This window comes from Cyprinus carpio, chromosome A13 (assembly GCF_018340385.1).
Source record: "Cyprinus carpio isolate SPL01 chromosome A13, ASM1834038v1, whole genome shotgun sequence".
NCBI lineage: Eukaryota > Metazoa > Chordata > Actinopteri > Cypriniformes > Cyprinidae > Cyprinus > Cyprinus carpio.
In genome coordinates, this window is record NC_056584.1 from 26348806 (window position 1) to 26369606 (window position 20801).

A 20801-nucleotide genomic window follows, 5' to 3' on the forward strand; every position below is an offset into this window, starting at 1 on the left:
GAATTAATTACAAGAAAAAGTATTATTATTTTATTATTAATAATAATAATAATAATTATTATTATTATTATTAATTAGTAGTAGTATAAGTAGTAGTAGTATTGCAAAAAATAAAAAATAAAATTCATGGTCCTAAAAACAGAGCTGATTTTATTCATGCAGATTTTTGTTGTGAAATGTTACCTGGACATGCTTTCATGTGATTCACCCTTTTGTGGGGTTGTTTTTTTTTTTATTTTTTAAAAGAAAGACTGCAACTGAGTGTTTTTGCAACACAATAACACTCTGAGAACAGGAAGCATCTTGTTTGCCGGGACTCTGTGACCTCCCGGTGTTGATCTAATGGAAACGTCTTTCTCCCACCTTTTGTGATGAATTTGTTTTAGCACATTGTTTCTAGAATCTGTTTCCTGTTGTGGTTGAAGCTGGACATCCACTGAGGCTCAGCCAGACCCTTGTTTTGTTCGATAATGAAGTGAGCCCACACATGCCTTTATTATCCACACAGGACTCCATTGTGTGCAGGTTTTTGGCGTTTATGATGTGTATTTGTATGTGTCGGTTGATTCATTTGAGACCGCAGCATTGTGTGGGTGCATTACAATGCAATAATAACTTGATGGCGTGCAAAACGCAAACACATCTTTCTGGAAACTCTAAAATGCAAGAAATGACCTAATGGCTCATACTAAAATAGTTTGATGCTCATGCATAAAGCATCTGAAAATCTCTGTTTTGCAGCCGCAGATCTGAAACACTGAGCGGCTTGATGCTTATTAATGCTTTTAATTACCTTCAGAAACTCTGTCAGCGATGCCAGCAATACATATGTAAAGCATGTGGTTAACAGATTTTGCACAGTTTGTAAAGGGTTTACAGTATGCTGCAAAAATAGCACTAGTTGGATGGTAGTGTGCAATTGTGAACTTAAACCCAGACGTCTTTTCTTCCTCCAGGCTGAATACGGGGTCTTGAAGGAGGAGGTGGAGGCCATGGCGAGTCTGGCGAGCCGTTTGTCAGACGTGTGTCCCGAGAGGATGAACACTGTAGGGACTGAGATTCAGACCAGCCTGAACGCCTGGGACGAGCTCGGCAAAAGTGTGGCTGAAAACAAGAAGAGACTCCTGCAGTTTGGACACCTGCGTCATTTCTTTAGGAACTATCTGGCAATGATGTAAGTCAGTGATAAAAGGATTAAATGAGACCTAATTTTATTTCTTATTTTGTTAAAGATTGACATCACAAGAACACATACAGATCATAATTCACCCCCCCCCCCCCAAAAAAAAATATAATATATATTTTCATGACATATACTGGGACAGTTCTCCCTAAATGTTGAATATTTGTGTTAATACACATTAATAATAAATAGAAAGTAGTAGATAATTAAAAAAAAAAAAACAACTAAATTTACTGTATGTAATACAAATAGCTAATTAATATATATACATACATACATACATACATACCATATATAAAATAGTAATTTTTAATTCCTTTGTCATTTTTATGATATATTGTAATTTATAAATATATATTTTTTAATTATTTTCATGACAATTAAACAAGTTTCTGAAGAAATTTCTTTTACTGTAATGTGCCCAGACATTGCAATAGTGCAAATGTTTAAATTAAAAAAATTCAATTAAATATTTTTCATTTAAATCAGCATAAATTAAAACTAGAACAAATACTACCATAAATAGTAAATGCCTATATATACTTTTTTTTTTTCTCGTTACATTCTCAACAATTATTTTTTTTTTAATTTATTTTATAATAATTTTGTATACACATATAGAAATTATAATAAAAATATTTATTTGATTTTTTTTTAAATTAGAAAATACTGTTTTAATAGCACTAATTTACACTGTACTAATTTAATAGCAATCAAACATGATTTGAAAAAATAGAAAAAAACTAAAAATACCAAATAATGAAATGTATATAAATATTAGTTTTATATATATATATATATATATATATATATATATATATATATATAAAATAATTATATATAAATATTAGTTTTTTTTCCCCCAATAAAAATACTAAACAAAAATAAATGTAAATATCTGGACACATTACAGTAATGCACATTTGGGGGAAACTTGCTTAATTGTCATGAAAATAATGGCATAAATCAAAAAATCATGAAGGTCCTTCTTTCTTTTGATTTTGGGGTGAAATGTGACCTGGACATGTTTTGGTGTGATTCACCAGGAATGTTCTATGAATATAATTTGCAGAGCTAATGTTTGATTTATTGATGGGAGATGTCTGTTCACATTGTGTTCTCTTGATGTGTTTGGAAAAACGTCTGGAAAGCATCATCTTGAGCTTGTGTATGGGCCTGAAGCGCTTGTCTTCACCTCTCTGCTGTTCATCTTCTCTCCCACAGCTCTTGGACAGAAGACACCCGCTCCTGCATTTTCTCTGAAAGTGCTCTGCGTCAAAGCCGAGAGAACCAGGAGCCTCTGGTTGAGGTTCTGGATCGCCAGATAGAGCAGAAGTTTGAGGAGTTTGATCAGCTCACTGTGGCTGGAAAAAAACTCTTTGACGACGAGCATCACCTCAACAAGATGGTAGAGAAACACAAATAAGCTTTCTTTACCCAAAAATGAAAATTTCCCCATGATTTACTCACCCTCAAGGCATGACTTTCAGATGAATACAATCAGAGTTATATTAAAACATCTCCTGGCTCTTCCATGCTTTATAATGGGTGTTGATATTCAATAGTCCAAAAGAAGTCCAATAAAGCGCAGCCATCCATCATAAAAAGTGTCCCACTTGGCTCCAGAGGGTTAATAAAGACTCCTGAAGTGAATCCATGTGTTTTTGTAAGAAAAAAAAAATTAAAACTTAATCTCTAGCTATTATTATTAATTACTATTATTAATTTATAACCCATAAATCCCAATTGTAAGTCACTTTGGATAAAAGCTTCTGCAAAATAACTAAATGTAAATGTAAATAACTTTTAATTAAAATTACCCATCCCTACCCGGAGCCGTGTGGAGCATTTTTTTATTATGTACAGTATGGATGCGCTTTACTGGGCTTCTAATACACTATTGAAAAATAACACCCATTCACTGCCATAATAAAGCTTGTAAGAGTCAGGACATTTTTTAATATAACGTCTAAAAATCATATACACCTAGGATGCCTTGAGGGTGAGTAAATCATGGGGTAATTTTCATTTTTGGGTGAACTATCCCTTTAATATCTGCTTCAGTTGCTTCTGGGATGACAGAACGTTAAAATGGTTTGTTTATTATGACTTGTGCAGATCAGAGAGAGGATGGAGGAGCTGAGGAGCATGCTGGGATGGATCCTGGTCCACTGGAGGGCTCAGAAGGATCAGCTGTTGAGCAGACAGAGGGCTGAAGAAGCTCAGACAGACGCTATTTACACCGAGGCCACGGTCTGCAGCCCGCAAACACAGGTAGAACCCATTCATTCGTGAATTTCCCCTCTTTGGATCAATCAAGTTTATCAATCAATCAGTCAGCCATGATGCACAAATCAAAAACTGATTGAACTGAATAATTCACTTCATCACTCCTGTGTGTACATACAATTGTAAGGAAACATATCGAGGTTACATTTCACTCCAAATTGAAAATATAAATAATATTAATATTATAAATTAACTAATCCTTGCAATGATTCAAAAAAAACATAAATAATACAAACAAAATTATGAAATGATTAAAAAAAAATACTAAAAACCAAAAACAAAAAAAATTTCTCACAATCTTTTGATGTTTTTATTAATATAGTTTTATTTTTTCAAACATTACAGAAATGTGAATTTGACGATGGGAATTTTGCTTATTTGTCTTAAGTAATATCTGTATCAATCAATAAATGTCTTACAGTAAATAGATACTGTAAAGCAGTGATTTTTCAATTTACATCAACATATAGCAAATGTAAAAGTAGAAATACTTTTGCAACAGTATATATTAAATGCAGCAAATGCTACTAAATGTATAAATGCTTCAGTATTTAATGTAGAACTTTTGCATTAAAATGTCATAGTGCAAACAATCCTAACGATCCTGCAATCCTTTACCGTATTCATGAGATCAACCCAAAATAACAAAATAATATACAAAAATAAACCAAACATATTATTTTCATACAGAAATAAAACCTAATTTTTAAGATTTGTATAATTCTGCTTATTCTCAGTGATGATTTGTATTTTACAGTATTTAGATTTAGTTTTACAGTAAAAATTACTGTAATGTAGTGATTTTTAAATTTAAATCAGCATGTATTAAAAGAATGCTACTAAATGTAAAAAACAATCACAATGCAAACAAGCTTTACTATTTTTTAATATGGAATAAATTATAGCGTATAATATAGTTTTTTGTTGTTGTTGTTGCTTTAATGGGAAATTGACAGGATATTGATGTGCTTAAATGTCAAATAATGCCACAATGCAAGTCCTAAAATACAATATGTTTTTGTCTTTATGCAAAATATAATTTTTCTTTCTTTCTTTTGTTTGTGAAATGTGACCTGGAAATCCTTGACAGTTTTCGTAAGATCGACCCACAGATGCAGTCTCCTCATAAAATCATATTAATTCTGCCATTTTTCAGGCGGAAACCTCATCCAAGGCTTCTCAGAAGAGAACAGAAAGCCTCACAAGTGCTCCCCCTGGTGACATGGAGGACAGTTTGCAGCACAATTATGGATACGAGGTGATGAAGAGTGTCAGTCCTAAAGGAAGCGATGATAGCGGTCATTTAGAGAGGCCGGACTCGCCGTACCTGGTGCTGAAGGAACCCAGTCCTTCAGCTTTGGGAGGCACTGTCAATCTCATCCTCAGCTTCAGTAACTCTGGAGACACACAAATCCAGGTACAAGAGCCTGGCAGGGAAGGTGGCGTGCCGGTGCTCGAACCTGTGCACAGGGTGAGAATGATTAAAAATCACAGTCACACAAAGTCAAACCCTTTTGCACTTATACGCTACTCTGTGGTTGATATCCCTCTCAGCCTCCTTACATTTTGCTTCTCTTTCCTCAAAAACACCCTTCTCTGATTTGTTTTGTTCTACATTTCCCTTCAGCCTGCTGAGTCTCACTCTTCTGCCTGTAAATGTTTTTGGAAGCGCTGCCAGGGGCTTTTTGGTAGTTTAAAGCAAAAGAAAAAGATTTATGGACACAGTGCAGAAGAGGTAAATATAGTTGGTTAGTGGCCCTGCACGAGTAAACAGAAACATTTCAAAAAATTAAATACCTGTATAGAAACTATATAAAATTAATCTGGATTACATAATCAGATTCCAAAAATTAAGTACTTGTATTTACATTATATTACATTTTAAAATACTCGTAATCAGACTACAGTTACTTTTTATTGATTACATAGTAATCACACACTAGCAATAAATTATTCATCAATTTTTCCATCGTTTAAATTTTCCTTTCTAAAATAGCCTAAAAAGTTTTCCAGTTTTGTGGACATTTACACAAACACCAGTCATTAGTCAGCTGGCTATAATTGCACAGAAAACTGAGAGGCCACACATTTGAACACTGGATTTACAAAAAAATTGTGTTTTCTCAGCATCCCAACATTGTATCAACTACTGATTAAACTAATTATAATTTTTTTAAACATCACTGATTTATTTAACCATGTATTACTATGTCTTTGGAAGACTTTTGTCTTTCAAACGCCATTGTTTTAAAATTATTTATTTTAATTGTACGTTTTTATGATGTAATTAATTATTAGCAGTTCTTTCACAAACCCCAGTCTGAGAAACTTTGACGTAATGTAATGTAATGTAAACAAATGAAATATATTTTCTTTCTCTTCATATTTTTATATCAATATGTTACAAGATTATTCTATTTAAATCATTGTGATAAACAAGTAATGTCAAAAGTATGGAAGGCCGTTTCCGCCACTGAGTTTACATCTCGCTACTCTGACTTTTTTCTCAGAATTAGATATAAACTCACAATTGCGAGAAATGAAGTCAGAATTGCATTTGTATATCGCAGTTCTTACTTTTTTCATATGATTGCATGATATAAACTCGCAATTGCAAGTTATAAAGTCAGAATTGCGTGATATAAACTCACAATTGTGAGAAATTATTTTTTCTCCTAATTGCGTGATATAAATGCGCAATTGCGAGTCAGAATAAAGTCAGAATTGGGTTTTTCTCACAATTGCAAGTTTATATCACTCAATTCTGAGAAAGAAAAAGTCAGAATTGCGAGTTTATATCTCACTATTGCAAGATAAAATGAATGAATTGTAATATAAAAAGTCACAATTACCTTTTCTTTTCTTTTTTATTTAGTGGCAGAAACAGGCTTCCATACAAAAGTGATCTAAAAGTAATCAAAAAGTAGTCTGATTATATTACCTAAAATGTGTAATGTAATGAATTACATTACTAACTACGATTTTTGTCATGTAATTTGGAATCAGTAACTACAATTTATAAGTAATCTTCCCAGCACTGCTTGTGTGTGTGTGCATGAGGACTGTAGTGTGATGAACTGACTAACATCATGATCTCGAAACATCTCATTGTATTTTTTTGGTCACTAAAGCATTGCAGTAAATCTCAGAATCATAGGCTAGTAATATGCTATTCTGAAAAATCGCCATTGGCCTGATAATTTATTTGGGCCGTGGTTGGAAAGAGACTTTGATGGAAGAGGGGTCACTGTGGTTTAGAGGAGATTGCAAACAGGTATGGGCAGGTAATGAAAAGATGTCAGAGGAAATAGCCACTTCCAATGATCTCATTTTGAGGTGCCAGTATATGGGAAGTATTAGAAACCAGGATGAGAAACTCTTCAAAAGCCTCATTTCAGACATTCGTGTTGTTTACAAAACTGTCTTTGGGAATGTTTTGAAAGTAATTGCAGCAGAAATAAAAAGTGTGTTTCTTGGAACGGTTACAGGGGTTTAAAAATATAGTAGCATTTAGTAGCCTAAAGTGGTTTTGCAATATCCTTGGGTCTTTTATTATGCCATCAGCAGCTCTCATGTAATCCAGTAGATTTTTTGGAAAACATCAGGGAGATTAGGGCTTGTGGGAAAGTGTCTAGCTGCTGTCAAATTGTATAATTTCAAATGCATTATGATATCTGTCAGCAGGATTTTTTATTTTGTGCCCTTGCAGCTTTCAGCACATATAGAGTCACCGCTTAAAAATGAGACCCTAGAGATCAGAATGAATAATTACACAAAGTCAGAAATGATCATCGAAACATGTATGCATTCTTCTGTATGCATACAATAGCTTTGCATGAGGAACAGAGCAAACTTCTAGACTTTTTACTAGCGTTGCCCCCTAATAGTCAAGAAGAGGCTTAGTCAACTAAAAGGTTTTTAGTCGGTTAGTCACAGAAAAAACTGTCCTCCATGAACAGATTGTTAACTGCTGGTTCTTGAGGTACAGTAACTCCAGGAAGAAAATCCAAACATTCATCTATCATTCATCAACCTCAAAAATGGCTTTCCTTTTGAAAGTGAGACATGCAGGTAGTAGCACGTAAACTTAGATAAATGTGCGCTTTTAGGCGCATATCGAAGTGTTTGTGTGGAGTGTGGAAGCTATTAGCACACTTACTGCATTTCTCCTGAAAACAGCGAAAAACATCTTAAAAATTGCTGTCATTTTTACTCATGCAGATAAGAGTAATACATCATTCGAAACTGTAAAGGGTCTACTTTTATTTGTGTACACTCACAGTATTAACAAAATGTTGTGCTTTTGTAAAATAAAGAAAACAATCAAGATGCTTTTTTGTTTGTTTGTTTTGTTTGTTTTTTTGCCATCTCCATGAACTGGAGCGCAATCAGCGCATCACAAAAGTGAACTGAAACTCAGCGTATAGGCTACTGCCTCACAAACATGAGAAATATATCTATAGAAAGATTGAAACATCTACTTTTGAATGAACCGATTCAAAACAAATACTCTCTGATTATGTAATCCTTATTAAAGGTGCTTTTTCTCTCAGGGCTCTAGACTAACTTTTTGCACTGGTTGCACTGGTGGGCCTAACTTTTTCTTAGGTGCACCAGCACAAAAGTTAGGTGCACCCAAATTTTTGACTCTATAACATTTAACACCGCAGTTTTACAAGTTCACTTTTCTTGTAAATGATTAACTAACAATCTGGTCAACATAAAGTTCTTTATTTGAAGCACAATTCTACAAGAAAGGTAACTTACTGAAAAAGTGTTGGTGCATAAAGTGCTTCACTGAGCTGAAATTTAAACTTAAAACATCTCAAGATAAATGAAATAAAAAGAACATCTAAATTAAGTGTTTTAAGGGCTTCAAACTGAACATCTCATGGCTCAGTGTCTTATGGACTATCCTCCATTGCATTCACATGCCCCCTCGGATGGCCAACTCCTGTAGTTTGGCCTTCTTGATCTTTGGCCTTGGCTAAACCAGCTGGCCAAACTCTCTCTAGCATCAAAATCTTCCAGACTTGGCCCCTCTACACTGATTCTTATCCGATCTTCCACGGTGTCTGAATGAAGGGATGCTCTAGTGTCTGATTTAAACAGCTAAACACTCCCTAAACAGCTTATACTACTGTCTCAGCTATTAAAATAGTTCAGTTTTGTATGTAATAGCAAAGTGATTATATTGTTTTTCGTTTTTTTATTAAGTTAATTTAGAAAAACGTTTGGAGCATTTTTTGTTTGTTAAATATAAGTTTTAGTTTTTTAAAAATAAACGACCAAGCGGCCAGCGTTAGACAGTGAGCCAATGTTTAATCAATTTAGCCTTCTCAAATCACCACGACTCGCCTAAAATAAAATCTATAGATATAAAACAGTTCAAGTATATAACAATGTTTAAAGGTTAGACCCAGATAAATGTGTGCTACATCCAATAGTTTGTGCGGAGACGCTTCAGGACATGGAGACGCCAGCATGATCACTTGCATTTTTTTTCAGTAGATATGCCGTCATTTTTGCACATAAAGGTAAGAGTAATACATCATTCGTACCTGCAAAGGGTCTTTAATTTGTGTGCACTCACAATATCAACAAAATTTTGTGCTTTTATAAAATAAAGAAAACAAACATGATGCGCTTTCTGTGTCTCGTCTTTAACAGGTGTACAAAAATTAACCGAACCTCAGTGAAAACATGCCTCACAGACATGATAAATATATCTATAGAAAGCTTTAAATGATTACTTAACGAAATAAAACAAATCGAAAACTAAAACACTTTTTTATTATAATTATAATCCGTAAAGTTGCACTTCTCTCTAAAGGCGTGTCTAATGACATGGCGAGTCAGGATCGGCAACTTCATCCTTGCGACACAGACTCAGAACACACTAGTTCATTAGTAAATAATTCAAATATCTCCTTACTATTTCCCCCGTCACATTCATGGTAATTACTTTTACCAGTGCTTTGCGGCAAGCTTAAGCTTGCGTGTATTTGAACGGAGAACTGTTCAGCTTCGCTGCTGCTGGGGGACACTAAACACCGTCCAGCCACTCTTGACAGTCGCGGTAGCACGGTCTCGTGTTTTGTTGTTTCCACCAGCGTGGCAATTTTTTTTTTCCACACTAATTGATGGATGTCTAAAATATAAATTTAAGGAGAAGTCTAAACCAGGCGAGAGGCCCGGCCCGCGTCTGAACTATAACGTCAAAATTATCCTGAAGCCCGCCTCGAGGGGTGTAAAAAAGTTGGGGCCCGTCGGGCTCAGGCTGAAATGCAGGGCTCTAGTGTCTGTTGTTGAACCACAGGGAGACTTTCAGAGTCGCTGAGACTTTTTTTTTCCCTCGAACGGCTGGTCGCACCGGAGCGACCTCTGATTTTTTTTAAGTCGCACCAAATTGGTCGCACTCTAGAGTCCTGTCTCTCTAAAGGCACATCATTGTACTGTGGAGATGGCGATTATTTGACTGATGGCTTAAATGAATTACTACAAGTCAAATCTTTAGTTAAGGGCAACTCTATGTTTTACTCTTTAAACTCTTGCTCCATCATGACAAATGAGTCAGAAACCAGCAGAGGCCAGGGGTCTTTATTAGATCTGAAAATTTTCTGCAAATCAGTTGTTTTAACCAGATATGCATGGACGGAGGAAGACAATGACAAAGGAAGTAGATGATAAGAGAGGTGATAAGATGCATGCAGTGGGGTTTTTCACTCTTACGTAAGCTCTCATTCATGACAGCCGTGCGGTGCTGAGATGTGACCTCACCCTTTGCTTCCCATGATCGCTGAGTTCTGAAATCGCTCCCAGCAGGGGGGTGGTGGTGCTGGAGAATTTGTTGTGAACTTTCTAGAAGGCCCTTCTGACTGCTCTGTGTGATTTATGGTCTGGGGCTGCCAGAGCAACACAAGATTAGTCACAGGGTGAAAGGTCAAGCCATTACAGCTGTGTATGACGACATGTTTAAGAGCAGATGATTCTTATTAAGCCCAAAGTATAAAAAAAAATGAAAGTGTGCTTGTGTAGTCTTGCTTGTGTTCTTTTGTTAGTGTTGTTCTCATGTAAATCTAATATTTTTGCTTTATTAGTGGTGTTTGCTAAGGTTTGGTGTGGCTTTTTGATGTAAGCAACCACTCAGAATCACATAGCAACACCCTAGCAACCATCTAGAACATTAATCACATAGCAACTCCTTAGCAACCACCTGGAACACCTTCGTGATCACATAGCAGCACACTAAAAACCACTCAGAACACCTTAGCAGTTGCATAGTAACGCCCTGCCAACTATTCAAAACATGTTAGTAACAGTATAGTAACTCTGTAGCAGCCATCTAGAACACCTTTGCAATTACAAAGCAACACACTAAAAACAATTCAGAATAGCTTGACAACTGCACAGTAGTATCCTGACAACTGTCCAGAATACTTTAGCAATAGCATAGCAATGCCCTAGCAATCAAATAGAACATCTTAGCAGTAGCATAGCAACACCCTAAAAGCCAATTAAAACACAACCATGTTGTATGGCCTGGCAACTACCCAGAATCCCATAGCAACACCCTGGCTACCACCTGGAACAGCTTAGAGATCTCGTAGCCCTGACAAGTATCCAGAACACCTTAGTAAAAGCATAGCAACACCCTAGCAAACACCTCGAGCAACTTATTAATAATATAGGAACACACTGAAACACTCTGAACACCTTACCAGCTGCTTAGTGACATCCTGGCAACTAGCCAAAACACCTGGGCAACAACATAGCAATGCCCTAGCAACCACTTAGAACATCTTACCCACAGCATAGCAACACACAAAAACACTTAGAACACCTTAGCAACTGCATAGTTATGCCATGGCAATGACCCAGAACACACATAGCAACACAATAGACATCACTTACAACACATTGGTAACCACATAGTATGTAGCGACAACATAGCAACACCCTGGCAAACATCCACAACATCCTGGCAGTGTAGTGGCAAGTTTTGCATAATTTTTCTTCACAGAATGCAAGAAATGTTTATTTCTTCCCATAACACAAGTGAATTCCAGCTACTTAACGTAAGCAGTGAAGGAAAAGATGTTTCAGCATTTTAAATGTTTTTATCATTGCAGAGCAATGTCATCATTAATAAGTAACAAATGTGAAGCAACATGTTTCTATGTTTCTGCTTAGGAATGCTTTGCTTGAGCCAGAGACTCACAGAAGTGCTATGCTCAGATACTAAAACACTTATTTTCATTAATGGATATACAAATAATCATTTTTCAGTGTTTGAATTGTGGATTACACTGGCCATAAAAAGTATTTGGACACTTAATCTACACTTAAATATGAATGTCATTGCATAAGATAACAAAATACCAAACCAAGCCACATTTATTATCAAGATTACACAAGCACACTTGCAAGATCCAAAATGAAGACACTTTGTGGTTGTGAAATGGTTGATAGTTAATGTGATAAACTACACCTGTGTGTATTTGAGGAGAACTGACTTCATGCATGCATTAATTAAATTCAGTTCAATTCAAGTTTATTTGTATAGCGCTTTTCACGATGCAAATCGTTGCAAAGCAACTTTACAGAAAATTAAGTTTCTACAATATATTTAGTAGTAGCTTATCAGTGGTGACTGTCAGTTAATGTACACATGGCAGAAATTTATGGAAAAATTCATTAAAGACGTAATCCAACAGACGATGAACACTATTCATTAAAAATTACAGCAACGGTTGTTTGCAGATGCCACTTAATTTTATATTTTATTTTGCAATGCAATGACATTCATTCATTTTTATGTGCGACCTAAATGCCCAAATGATTTTTAGGAACATTGTTCATCAGATAATTAGCATGATGAATCTTTGAAGGGTGAACTTTGTATTGAAGTGTGATACTTATGCATGCTACCCGCTTTATGCATGGAAGAAAAACGGTGATAACACTCTAAAACTGTTTTAGGTAAGTACCTACTTGCATGTTACAGAAAACAACACAGCAGTGTATGAGAGTATGACGCTTCCCCAAGACAAATCCCAGAGGCCCTCTTCCTCCTCTCCCAGGACATCCCTGTATGCTTTCTCCTCCCCTTGCACCTCCCCATACTCCTTGTCCTCCATTGAAGACACAATTCAGCGGACCAACAACCTCCTGCCTAAGAACAGCAACATCTCAATCTTTAGCAGCCTGAAGAGGAAGAGCAAGAAGGCGAAGAAGAAGAAAGATGACTGTAGACACACCATTCAGAAGATCATGGGAGAGGAGCTGTCAGAGGAGACTGGGTTGCCACCTGTATGTGAACCGGTGACATATGATACACATACTTGGCCCCTGAAGGAAAGGAAGAAGCGGAAAAATGCAAGGAAACCAAACAGCGATGGGACTCAGGTCTTGGACTACATAAAGAACCCTTTAGTGAAAAACATAGATGCAGAATGTCCTGGAGAGGTTGGATCTCCAGTTCACCATACCTTAGAGGTGGCCACCCAAGGACATGTGAAGAACCACTGTAGATTTCTGTCCTTGGGCTCTGTGTTAAGCTTTGACCTGCCCAAGGATATGAGCCTCATCCCTAGCATTCAAGATGTCATCACAATTGGCCCTCCTGAACAAAAAAAGACTGACTCTTATCACCAGGACTCTCAGATTGATCATCCAACAGCTCTGAGCACCTTTAAAACAGCCCGCTCACCTCCACCGCAAAAAGAAGAGCTCAAACAAATTTCCCCAGGTGAAGTAACCCTCAAGACTGATTGTAAAGACTCTAAAAAGTTCACCATTGACAATGTTTCATTTACTAAAGAGGAATTTCCTCCTCCACCTTGTCCAGTTGTTGAAGACATCTCATTTGAGGAGAATCGTCCCTCATCACTCAGTGATCTGACCAATATCCAACAGAAACACCTGTCTGGGATCAGTATAGTGCCCAAAGAAGAGGTGGTTAGTTGGGGCGCTAATGAAACTCAACTTGACAGCAAAGAGAACTACTATGTAAGCCCACCAGAAGATGCAAGCCAAGAGATAGCCAACCACAGCTCAACTATGACAGAGATTCATGTATGTCCTAGTGTCCATACCATGGTTCACAATCTTAATGGACACATGTACCATAGACAAGGGAAATCCTCCAGCACTCAACAGTTAAGTCCCAATCATGCATCTCATGTGGTGTTGAACTTCAGAGCCAATGGAAGAGAGGACTCTGTGGACTCTGGTCATTCCAGCTCTGGAAGCTTCAAGTTATGCGCTGAGGGTCCGTACATAGAGTCCTCAGATTGTCCAGTGCCTCAGAGGACCATAGGGAAGATACCATCCCTGGATGCAGGAGTCTCCAACAAGAACTCAGAGTTCTCAAAGGCCAAGAGCATTACCTTATCTATTGATGTTGATGATCCAGTTCATCCTGACCATCAACAGTTTGAGCAGGAAGAGGAGGAGCTGGAGGACATCTGGAACCACACCAACAGCTACCGAGAGAGTCTAAACTCTGACATCATGTATAATGGCTACCAGGCCACCTCTTCTCCAGACCAGCACAGGGAACCCTCACCCAAAGAAAAAGCAGTGTTTTTCAGGAAGTTGGTCACGTCCTCCGCACCCAACCTTCTTGTGGCAGAGTTCAGACTGCCACCATCCATCCAGACTATGGTGGGTTCTGGGAAGCAGCAGAACCCAAGGGAAGAGAGGCAAATTCTGGATAAAGGGGACAGGAGGTCTTGGGCTGCATTCACACAACAGGAACAGGTTTACAAACAGGTGGCTATTAATGAAACTGCTTCAGATATGGTGAAACTACCCGAAATAGAGGACCAGCAAAAGTATATCTACCATTATAAAGAGGAGGAAGAGGTGGAGGAGGAGGAGGAGGAGAAGGAAACACATTTAGCAAATGAAACAGAAACCGATAAAAAAATCCAAATAAATAAAAACATTAAACAAAAAAAACTCTTTAAACGATGAACGATCCGAAAGTGATAAAAACATGCACCTAAATGAAGGCGGTAAAGACAGAAGGCTGTTTAAATGTTACGTGATCATTCCCAATCATTCTAATATGCAAATGTTTTCATAACAACATGAGCTGCTTAAAATGATTAAATTTATTAACGTTACTGATATTCAAAATGGTAAGCAAGCACTGCTTTGTTTACATTTCATATATCTGCGTTTATCTCGTATATCTTTGTTTCGGTTTCTCATTTTGAATGACGAATATATACTATTGATAAATGCTGATATAGACCGGTAATTCCTCTCACGCATGCACAGAATGCATGTGTTAGTTTGCCGTAGGCTGTAGTCTGTGCGGTGTGTTCGAGTGCAGCTTTTTGGTCTGACGCTGCCGACGTGAGGCAACAATACTGTCGGCTTTCATCGCCGCTAGTTCTTTGAAGTTGGCTTGGTGTGTCCCGGCCTTAAGTCAGGGGTGTCCAACCCTGCTCCTGGAGGGCCACTGTCCTCTAGAGTTTAGCTCCAACCCCAATTAAACACACCTGAACTAGCTAATCAAGGTCTTACTAGGCATACTAGAAACTTCCAGGCAGGTGTTTTGAGGCAAGTTGAAGCTAAACTCTGCAGGACAGTGGCGCTCCAGGACCAATTTGGACACTCCTGGTTTAAGTCCTGTTCCTGGAGGGCCAATGTCCTGTAGATTTTAGCTTCAATCAAACACACCTGAACCAAGGAACTTAAGGTCCCGACGACTACTAGAAACCTCCGGGGAGGTGTGTTAGGTCAAGTTGGAGGTAAACTCTGCAGGACCGTTGCCCTCCAGGATTGGACACCCCTGATTTAAGTAGCTGATTTATGCTGCCTTCAACACATGTCAGAATGATATTTATGAGATGAGTGCTCATGAGTGCCACCACAGTATTGTATTTAGTTGGAAGCTTAGGAAGCCCTTCTGAGTTAGAAAGCTTGTCAATTAAAGAATCATAGTGGATACCTTACATTTCCCATCGCTCTCTGTGGGAGCTGAAATGCTCTTCACTATGTTGCATTTGCATTAAATGGCTGAAGTAGGAACTTCCTAGGAGGATTGAGGGTTTTATTAGGAAATCTTTGCCTTCAAATTAAGTTGTGGCCAGCATACAGTATCTCATATAATTTTGCCCCATTGTTTTAGTTCTGATCAGTGCACATGCAATCTGTTTTTGTCATGGTAATCAACACATTGATATGTGTTCTCTCTCTGCAGGACCAGTCCATGAGCCTCCTGTCTGTTCATATGGGATTGGATGGGACCAATGACAATGATATTCAGGTACACAAAGTATAATTGCAGACCATACCAGAACAGAGAGTATATGCTTTAACGTTCTTTAGAATATTGAGTAATAAAAGACATTTTTGTATCTCATCATATCAAGGTTTTTGACCTTTCTTTTTCAGAGTGGAAGACAAGAACTGGAACTGCCGTCTATGGAAGGTACACTGGAGAGGAAACACAAACTACAACTGGGTGGAAAGAAGGTAAATATCACAATTACAGATATTTGCTTGATTCCAACCAAAACAAATGAGCAATTTGTGTCTCATGCCTCAGGCTACTGTGGTAGATGTCAGATTAGGTTGTTTTAGTGCATTTTCAGGTGGTCTTTATGTAACTAATAAGATAAATGTACTATTTCAGGCACCATGCAGGGCATGGAACTCCTATCATGCTGTGCTGTACAAACAAACAATATGTTTCTATCAGGACAGGAAAGATACATTCAAGGTAAGCTCGAAGACTTCATGTTCTGGCTTTGCAACCAAGCAGAAAACTTTGTGTTCCTTTATTGCAAACAGACATCATTAGTTACATTGCAAGGTTGAACTGTGATTAAATTGTGATTGAATTACGTTTAATGGCAGTTTTAAAGCATCTAAGGGTATGATTTCACCAAAATGACTCTGTATTTGTACCCCATAGAGCTGTGTGACCAGCCTTCCTCTGAACCTAATTGGAGCAGTGTGTGAACCGTCGCCAGAGTACACCAAAAAACCCAACTGCTTCTGCTTGAGGTAAATGGCCAACAACTAAAGGGCGTCTCATATTTGTTTTAGTTAGAGATGACGTTTTCACCTGCACAGGTTCAGTTGAAGGAGTTTGTTTAACCATTTTCTCCCAGATTGCGTGATGGATCTAAGTATCTCCTCAGTGCCTCATCCCGATTTATGATGAAGAAATGGATCCTCAGAATCCAAGCACACACTGGTAGTATACTATTAACTGTCTCCATTGTTAAAGGGATACTCCACCCCAAAATGAAAATTTTGTCATTAATCACTTACCCCCATGTCGTTCCAAACCCGTAAAAGCTCCGTTTGTCTTCGGAACACAATTTAAGATATTTTGGATGAAAACCTGGAGGCTTGAGACTGTCCCATAGACTGCCAAGTAAATAATAGTGTCAAGGTCCATAAAAGGTATGAAAGTCGTGGTCTGAATACTCCATCTGCCATCAGATGTGCAATCTGGGTTATATGAAGCGACTGGAACACTTTTTGTAAGCGAAGAAAACAAAAATAATGACTTTATTCAATAATTCCTTTGTCACTGGTCTCCTCTGTGTCATCCACGCCACAAGGATGCGCTGTTTTATTTCAAATCAAAGCTAAATACATGTAGAAACAGCGCATACTTGTGGCAAGGATGATACAGAAGAGCATACGCAGCATACAGTGATATGGAAAAACACAGAGGAGACCGTTGACAAAGGAATTATTGAATAAAGTCATTATTTTTGTTTTCTTTACTTACAAAAAGTGTTCTAGTCGCTTCATATAACCCAGATTGCACGTCTGATGGTAGATGGAGTATTCTGACGACGACTTTCATACCTTTTATGGACCTTGACACTGTTATTTATTTGGCAGTCTATGGGACAGCCTCAAGCCTCCAGGTTTTCATCCAAAAATATCTTAAATTGTTTTCCAAAGACAAACGGAGCTTTTACGGGTTTGGAATGACATGGGGGTAAGTGATTAATGACAAAATTTTCATTTTAGGGTGGAGTATCCCTTTAACAAGTTTTCCATGCTGCATTATATGACCACAGACATATTCACATGAAATCCTATCTCTACAGCATCTAGCGATTCTGTAGTGAGCAGATCAACATGTCATGGGTCTTCAGCTTCAGCGACGCTCCCTAGACATTCTCCTGCTATCACCGGCTGTCAGTGTGGAGATAAATGTCACTGCCCCATGAGAAATTATGTCACCACTACCGTTTTAGCACAGAGTCAGCCCACCTCAGGCCGAACCAAAGAGATCATAGTCCACACCAATGACGGACTGCAGATCCACCAAAGGCATCAGGATCTGTTACTCCCCTCGTTCTCAGATGCAGGTCATTGTGGTAAGAAACTGTGAGACTAATACAGTTCAATACAGTGATATCACTAATCACTAATACAGTGAACTAAGAAAAAATAAGGGTAGTTTTTCCTGTAACTAGTTACTTTTTACTAACAAGAAATGGGGGGTACATTGTATTTTTTTTATTTGATTTTTTTTTTTACTTTATTTTAGCTGTTTATTAATTTAATTCTTTTTAAATATTTGGTTTGGTTCTTATAAACGAACTGATTGGGGGAAAATATATTAAAGGCTTCTGAAATTAAGATTATTTAAATTGTATGAATATTATTTCACAAATAATTTATTACTGTTTGATCCAAAAAAGTGTAGTTTCATATATATACCTAGTTACCTAGTTAAATTACTTTAAATTGCACTACAAAAAATAAGTAAATAAATAAAATAAAAATAATTTTCTTAATCAGTATTTTGCCTTGCTGTCCAGAAAAGAAATCTATAAATATATAATTTATCTTAAGTATGCTATTATAATAAATTTAAAAGCATACTTGAGATAAATTAAGCTCAAAGTAGATTCCACAACACTGTCAACTAATGCAAGTAATAAATAAATAATATGCAAGACAAATGTTTGAAAATCCAAAAGGGGGCAGTAGTGGACTCTGGTACTGAGCAGAGCTTCATACAGACATTATGAGGCATGGTCACATCTGTTTGCTGTCAGCGGCTTTCTATTTCTGGAGAAGCACTTCTATTCAGCTCTCTGGATTTTGTCATTTCCACCTTGGTCACATAATTTCTCACCTCCAGTACTTTGTTACTCACTTGTACTGTCTGCCCTTGTACTGTAGAGGTTGAATGATTCATTTTCTGTTTTTTTTTTCTTCTTTCCTCTCTGTAGAGGATGAATTCGACTCTCACGGCGAGTCTCGGAGACAGAAACCGTCATCTGTGTCCACCATTCAGGGCTGGACCAGCGAAAAGAGACGCTCACACTCCTTTACCTCAGGTACAATAACATCCAGTAAGGACCCTATTAAAGCCATTTTATTTTTTACAGTACAGTACATGTTTTAGATGTTCTAAACTTTTATTTTTTGTATAATTTTTTCTGGACTTTGTTTTAATAATTACATTAAATTTGAGTAATCAAACAGCATATAATTGAACAACAAGTTTAAGAAAAATAAATTTTTAGGGCCATATGGAGTGTTTTATCCCCCCCCCCCCCCCCCAATTCAACTTAATTTTTTTCCCCCAAATTCCTTTTTTTTTTTTTCTCTAGATTTTTTTTTTTTTTTTTTTTTTGTATTCCATTAAATTTTACTAATCAAAAAGCATGTAAATAATTGAAATCATGAAATTTATACAATTCTACAATTTATTGGAAGGTTAAAAAAAAAAAAAAAAAAATTATGGCCCTATGAAATACATTTTATTATTGGGTTTTATTTTTCTTAAATTCTGTTTTAAGTTTTAATGTTTCTGGATTCAATTTTTCTGGATTATTCAAGTTTTAATAATCAAAAAGCATGACTAATCAGTTGAATTCATAAAACTTATCAACTTGTGGTTAACTTTATAGTTTCAAAACATATACATACATTATAAAAAATTAACAATATAATTAAAATGTAATCAGATGCAAATTAAACAATTTCTTTTGTTTCACAATATATTTACAGTTGAAAAAAAAAAACATAAAAAAACATTTTATAATACCCCTAAAAAAATTTATAATATTTTTATAATAATAACAATATTATAATAATAATAATAATTAATAATAATAATAATGCATTATTATTATTATTATTATTATTGCTGTTGCAATTCGATTAAGTGTAGTCCTACTTTTTATTTATGCATCAAAAATGTTCTGCACATTCTGCATTATGCAGTAAATTCCATTTTTATGACTGGATTCTGCAATTCTGTCTGCGTTTGCTGTATTGCAGCAATCATAAGGACCTACAAATAGACGTTTAATCAATATATATGACCTTTGAATGCTGATATCTGTTTCTACAGCCACATATCAGAGGATCAAGCCTGTAGCGCCCCCTTCAGGCAAAGGTCAGGACAGCAGCTCCAGCTACTCTGTGACTTTATTCATCAGAGATGGTGAGATGCCGTCAGTCTGTAAAAGCACAGCGAGGGCCCCGATAAATGGCGTCTGGCAGGAGTCCGTCTCCGATCTGACCAATAAGAGCTACATGAGCCTCCCGCGACCTGCAAACAAATCCGTCTTCAGGAAGTTCTTTGGGAAAAAGGAGTGACGGACACTTTGTGACACTGCTGGTCAAAGACCCTGACTGACATGTGCAGGACACAAGTTCAAAACATTTTTCTTACATTTATTTATGGATATGATGGCAAGAGCCATTTTTGTATACTTTTAAATGAGATCTTCTGTGATTGTGTTGCTGCAAGGTGTTTAAAATTCAACTTCTCACTTTATCAGCCGTTTTGATATCGGCCTCAAATGGATGGTTTAGTCAAAAATGAAAATCATGTAGTTTGCTCACCCTTATGTTGTTCCAAACCCATATGTGACCCTAGAGCACAAAAACAGTGTTAAGTCTCTGGGGTATATTTTTACCAATAGCCAAAAATACATTGTATGGGTCAAATAATCATTAGTATATTGAGTAAGTATAAGTAAAGATCATGTTACATGAAGATATTTTGCTAATTGCTACTGTAAATATATCAAAACTTAATTTTTGATTGGTAATATGCATTGCGAAGAACTTCATTGAACAACTTTAAAGATGATTTTATAAATTTTTTTTGCACCCTCAGATTCCAGATTTTCAAATAGTTGTATCTCGACCAAATATTGTCCGATCCTAACAAACCATACATCAATGGAAAGCGTTCAGATTATGTATAAATCACAATTTTGAAAAATTGACACTTAGGACACTTGGTTTTGTGGTCCAGGGACACATATGACTATCTTTGATGAAACATTATGCATTTAGCAGCACTTTTATC

General features: G+C 36.7%; 2 protein-coding genes across 3 annotated transcripts in view; both read left to right on the top strand.

Moving 5' to 3' along the window:
• Positions 1 to 471, top strand: part of LOC109065285 — a 39852-nt gene extending 39381 nt beyond the window's left edge. Inside the window, exon 22 of the mRNA XM_042769615.1 lies at positions 426 to 471. Coding sequence (XP_042625549.1) covers positions 426 to 471 — 46 coding nt within the window. The remainder of the gene's footprint in view (positions 1 to 425) is intronic.
• Positions 176 to 20421, top strand: LOC109101287. Of its 2 annotated transcripts, XM_042769527.1 has the most exons (14): positions 176 to 1174; positions 2408 to 2591; positions 3302 to 3457; positions 4629 to 4943; positions 5100 to 5207; positions 12455 to 14376; positions 15683 to 15755; positions 15884 to 15964; positions 16125 to 16211; positions 16407 to 16498; positions 16606 to 16691; positions 17566 to 17838; positions 18703 to 18810; positions 19833 to 20421. In XM_042769527.1, the coding sequence occupies exons 1-14, from the start codon at positions 780 to 782 to the stop codon at positions 20078 to 20080; spliced, it is 4128 nt and encodes a 1375-aa protein (XP_042625461.1). In that variant the 5' UTR covers positions 176 to 779; the 3' UTR covers positions 20081 to 20421. The 2 variants fall into 2 exon arrangements, with proteins under 2 accessions (XP_042625461.1, XP_042625463.1); XM_042769529.1 differs by lacking the exon at positions 5100 to 5207 and having other exon boundaries at positions 182 to 1174.
• Positions 20422 to 20801: the final 380 nt, after the last annotated feature.

Coding starts and splice junctions, on each gene's coding strand:
- LOC109101287 (XM_042769527.1), top strand. CDS start 780: ATGCTTTTAATTACCTTCAGAAACTCTGTCAGCGATGCCAGCAATACA. Junction 3,458..4,628: donor TCTGCAGCCCGCAAACACAG/GTAGAACCCATT, acceptor GCCATTTTTCAG/GCGGAAACCTCATCCAAGGC. Junction 16,212..16,406: donor ACAGGAAAGATACATTCAAG/GTAAGCTCGAAG, acceptor TGTACCCCATAG/AGCTGTGTGACCAGCCTTCC.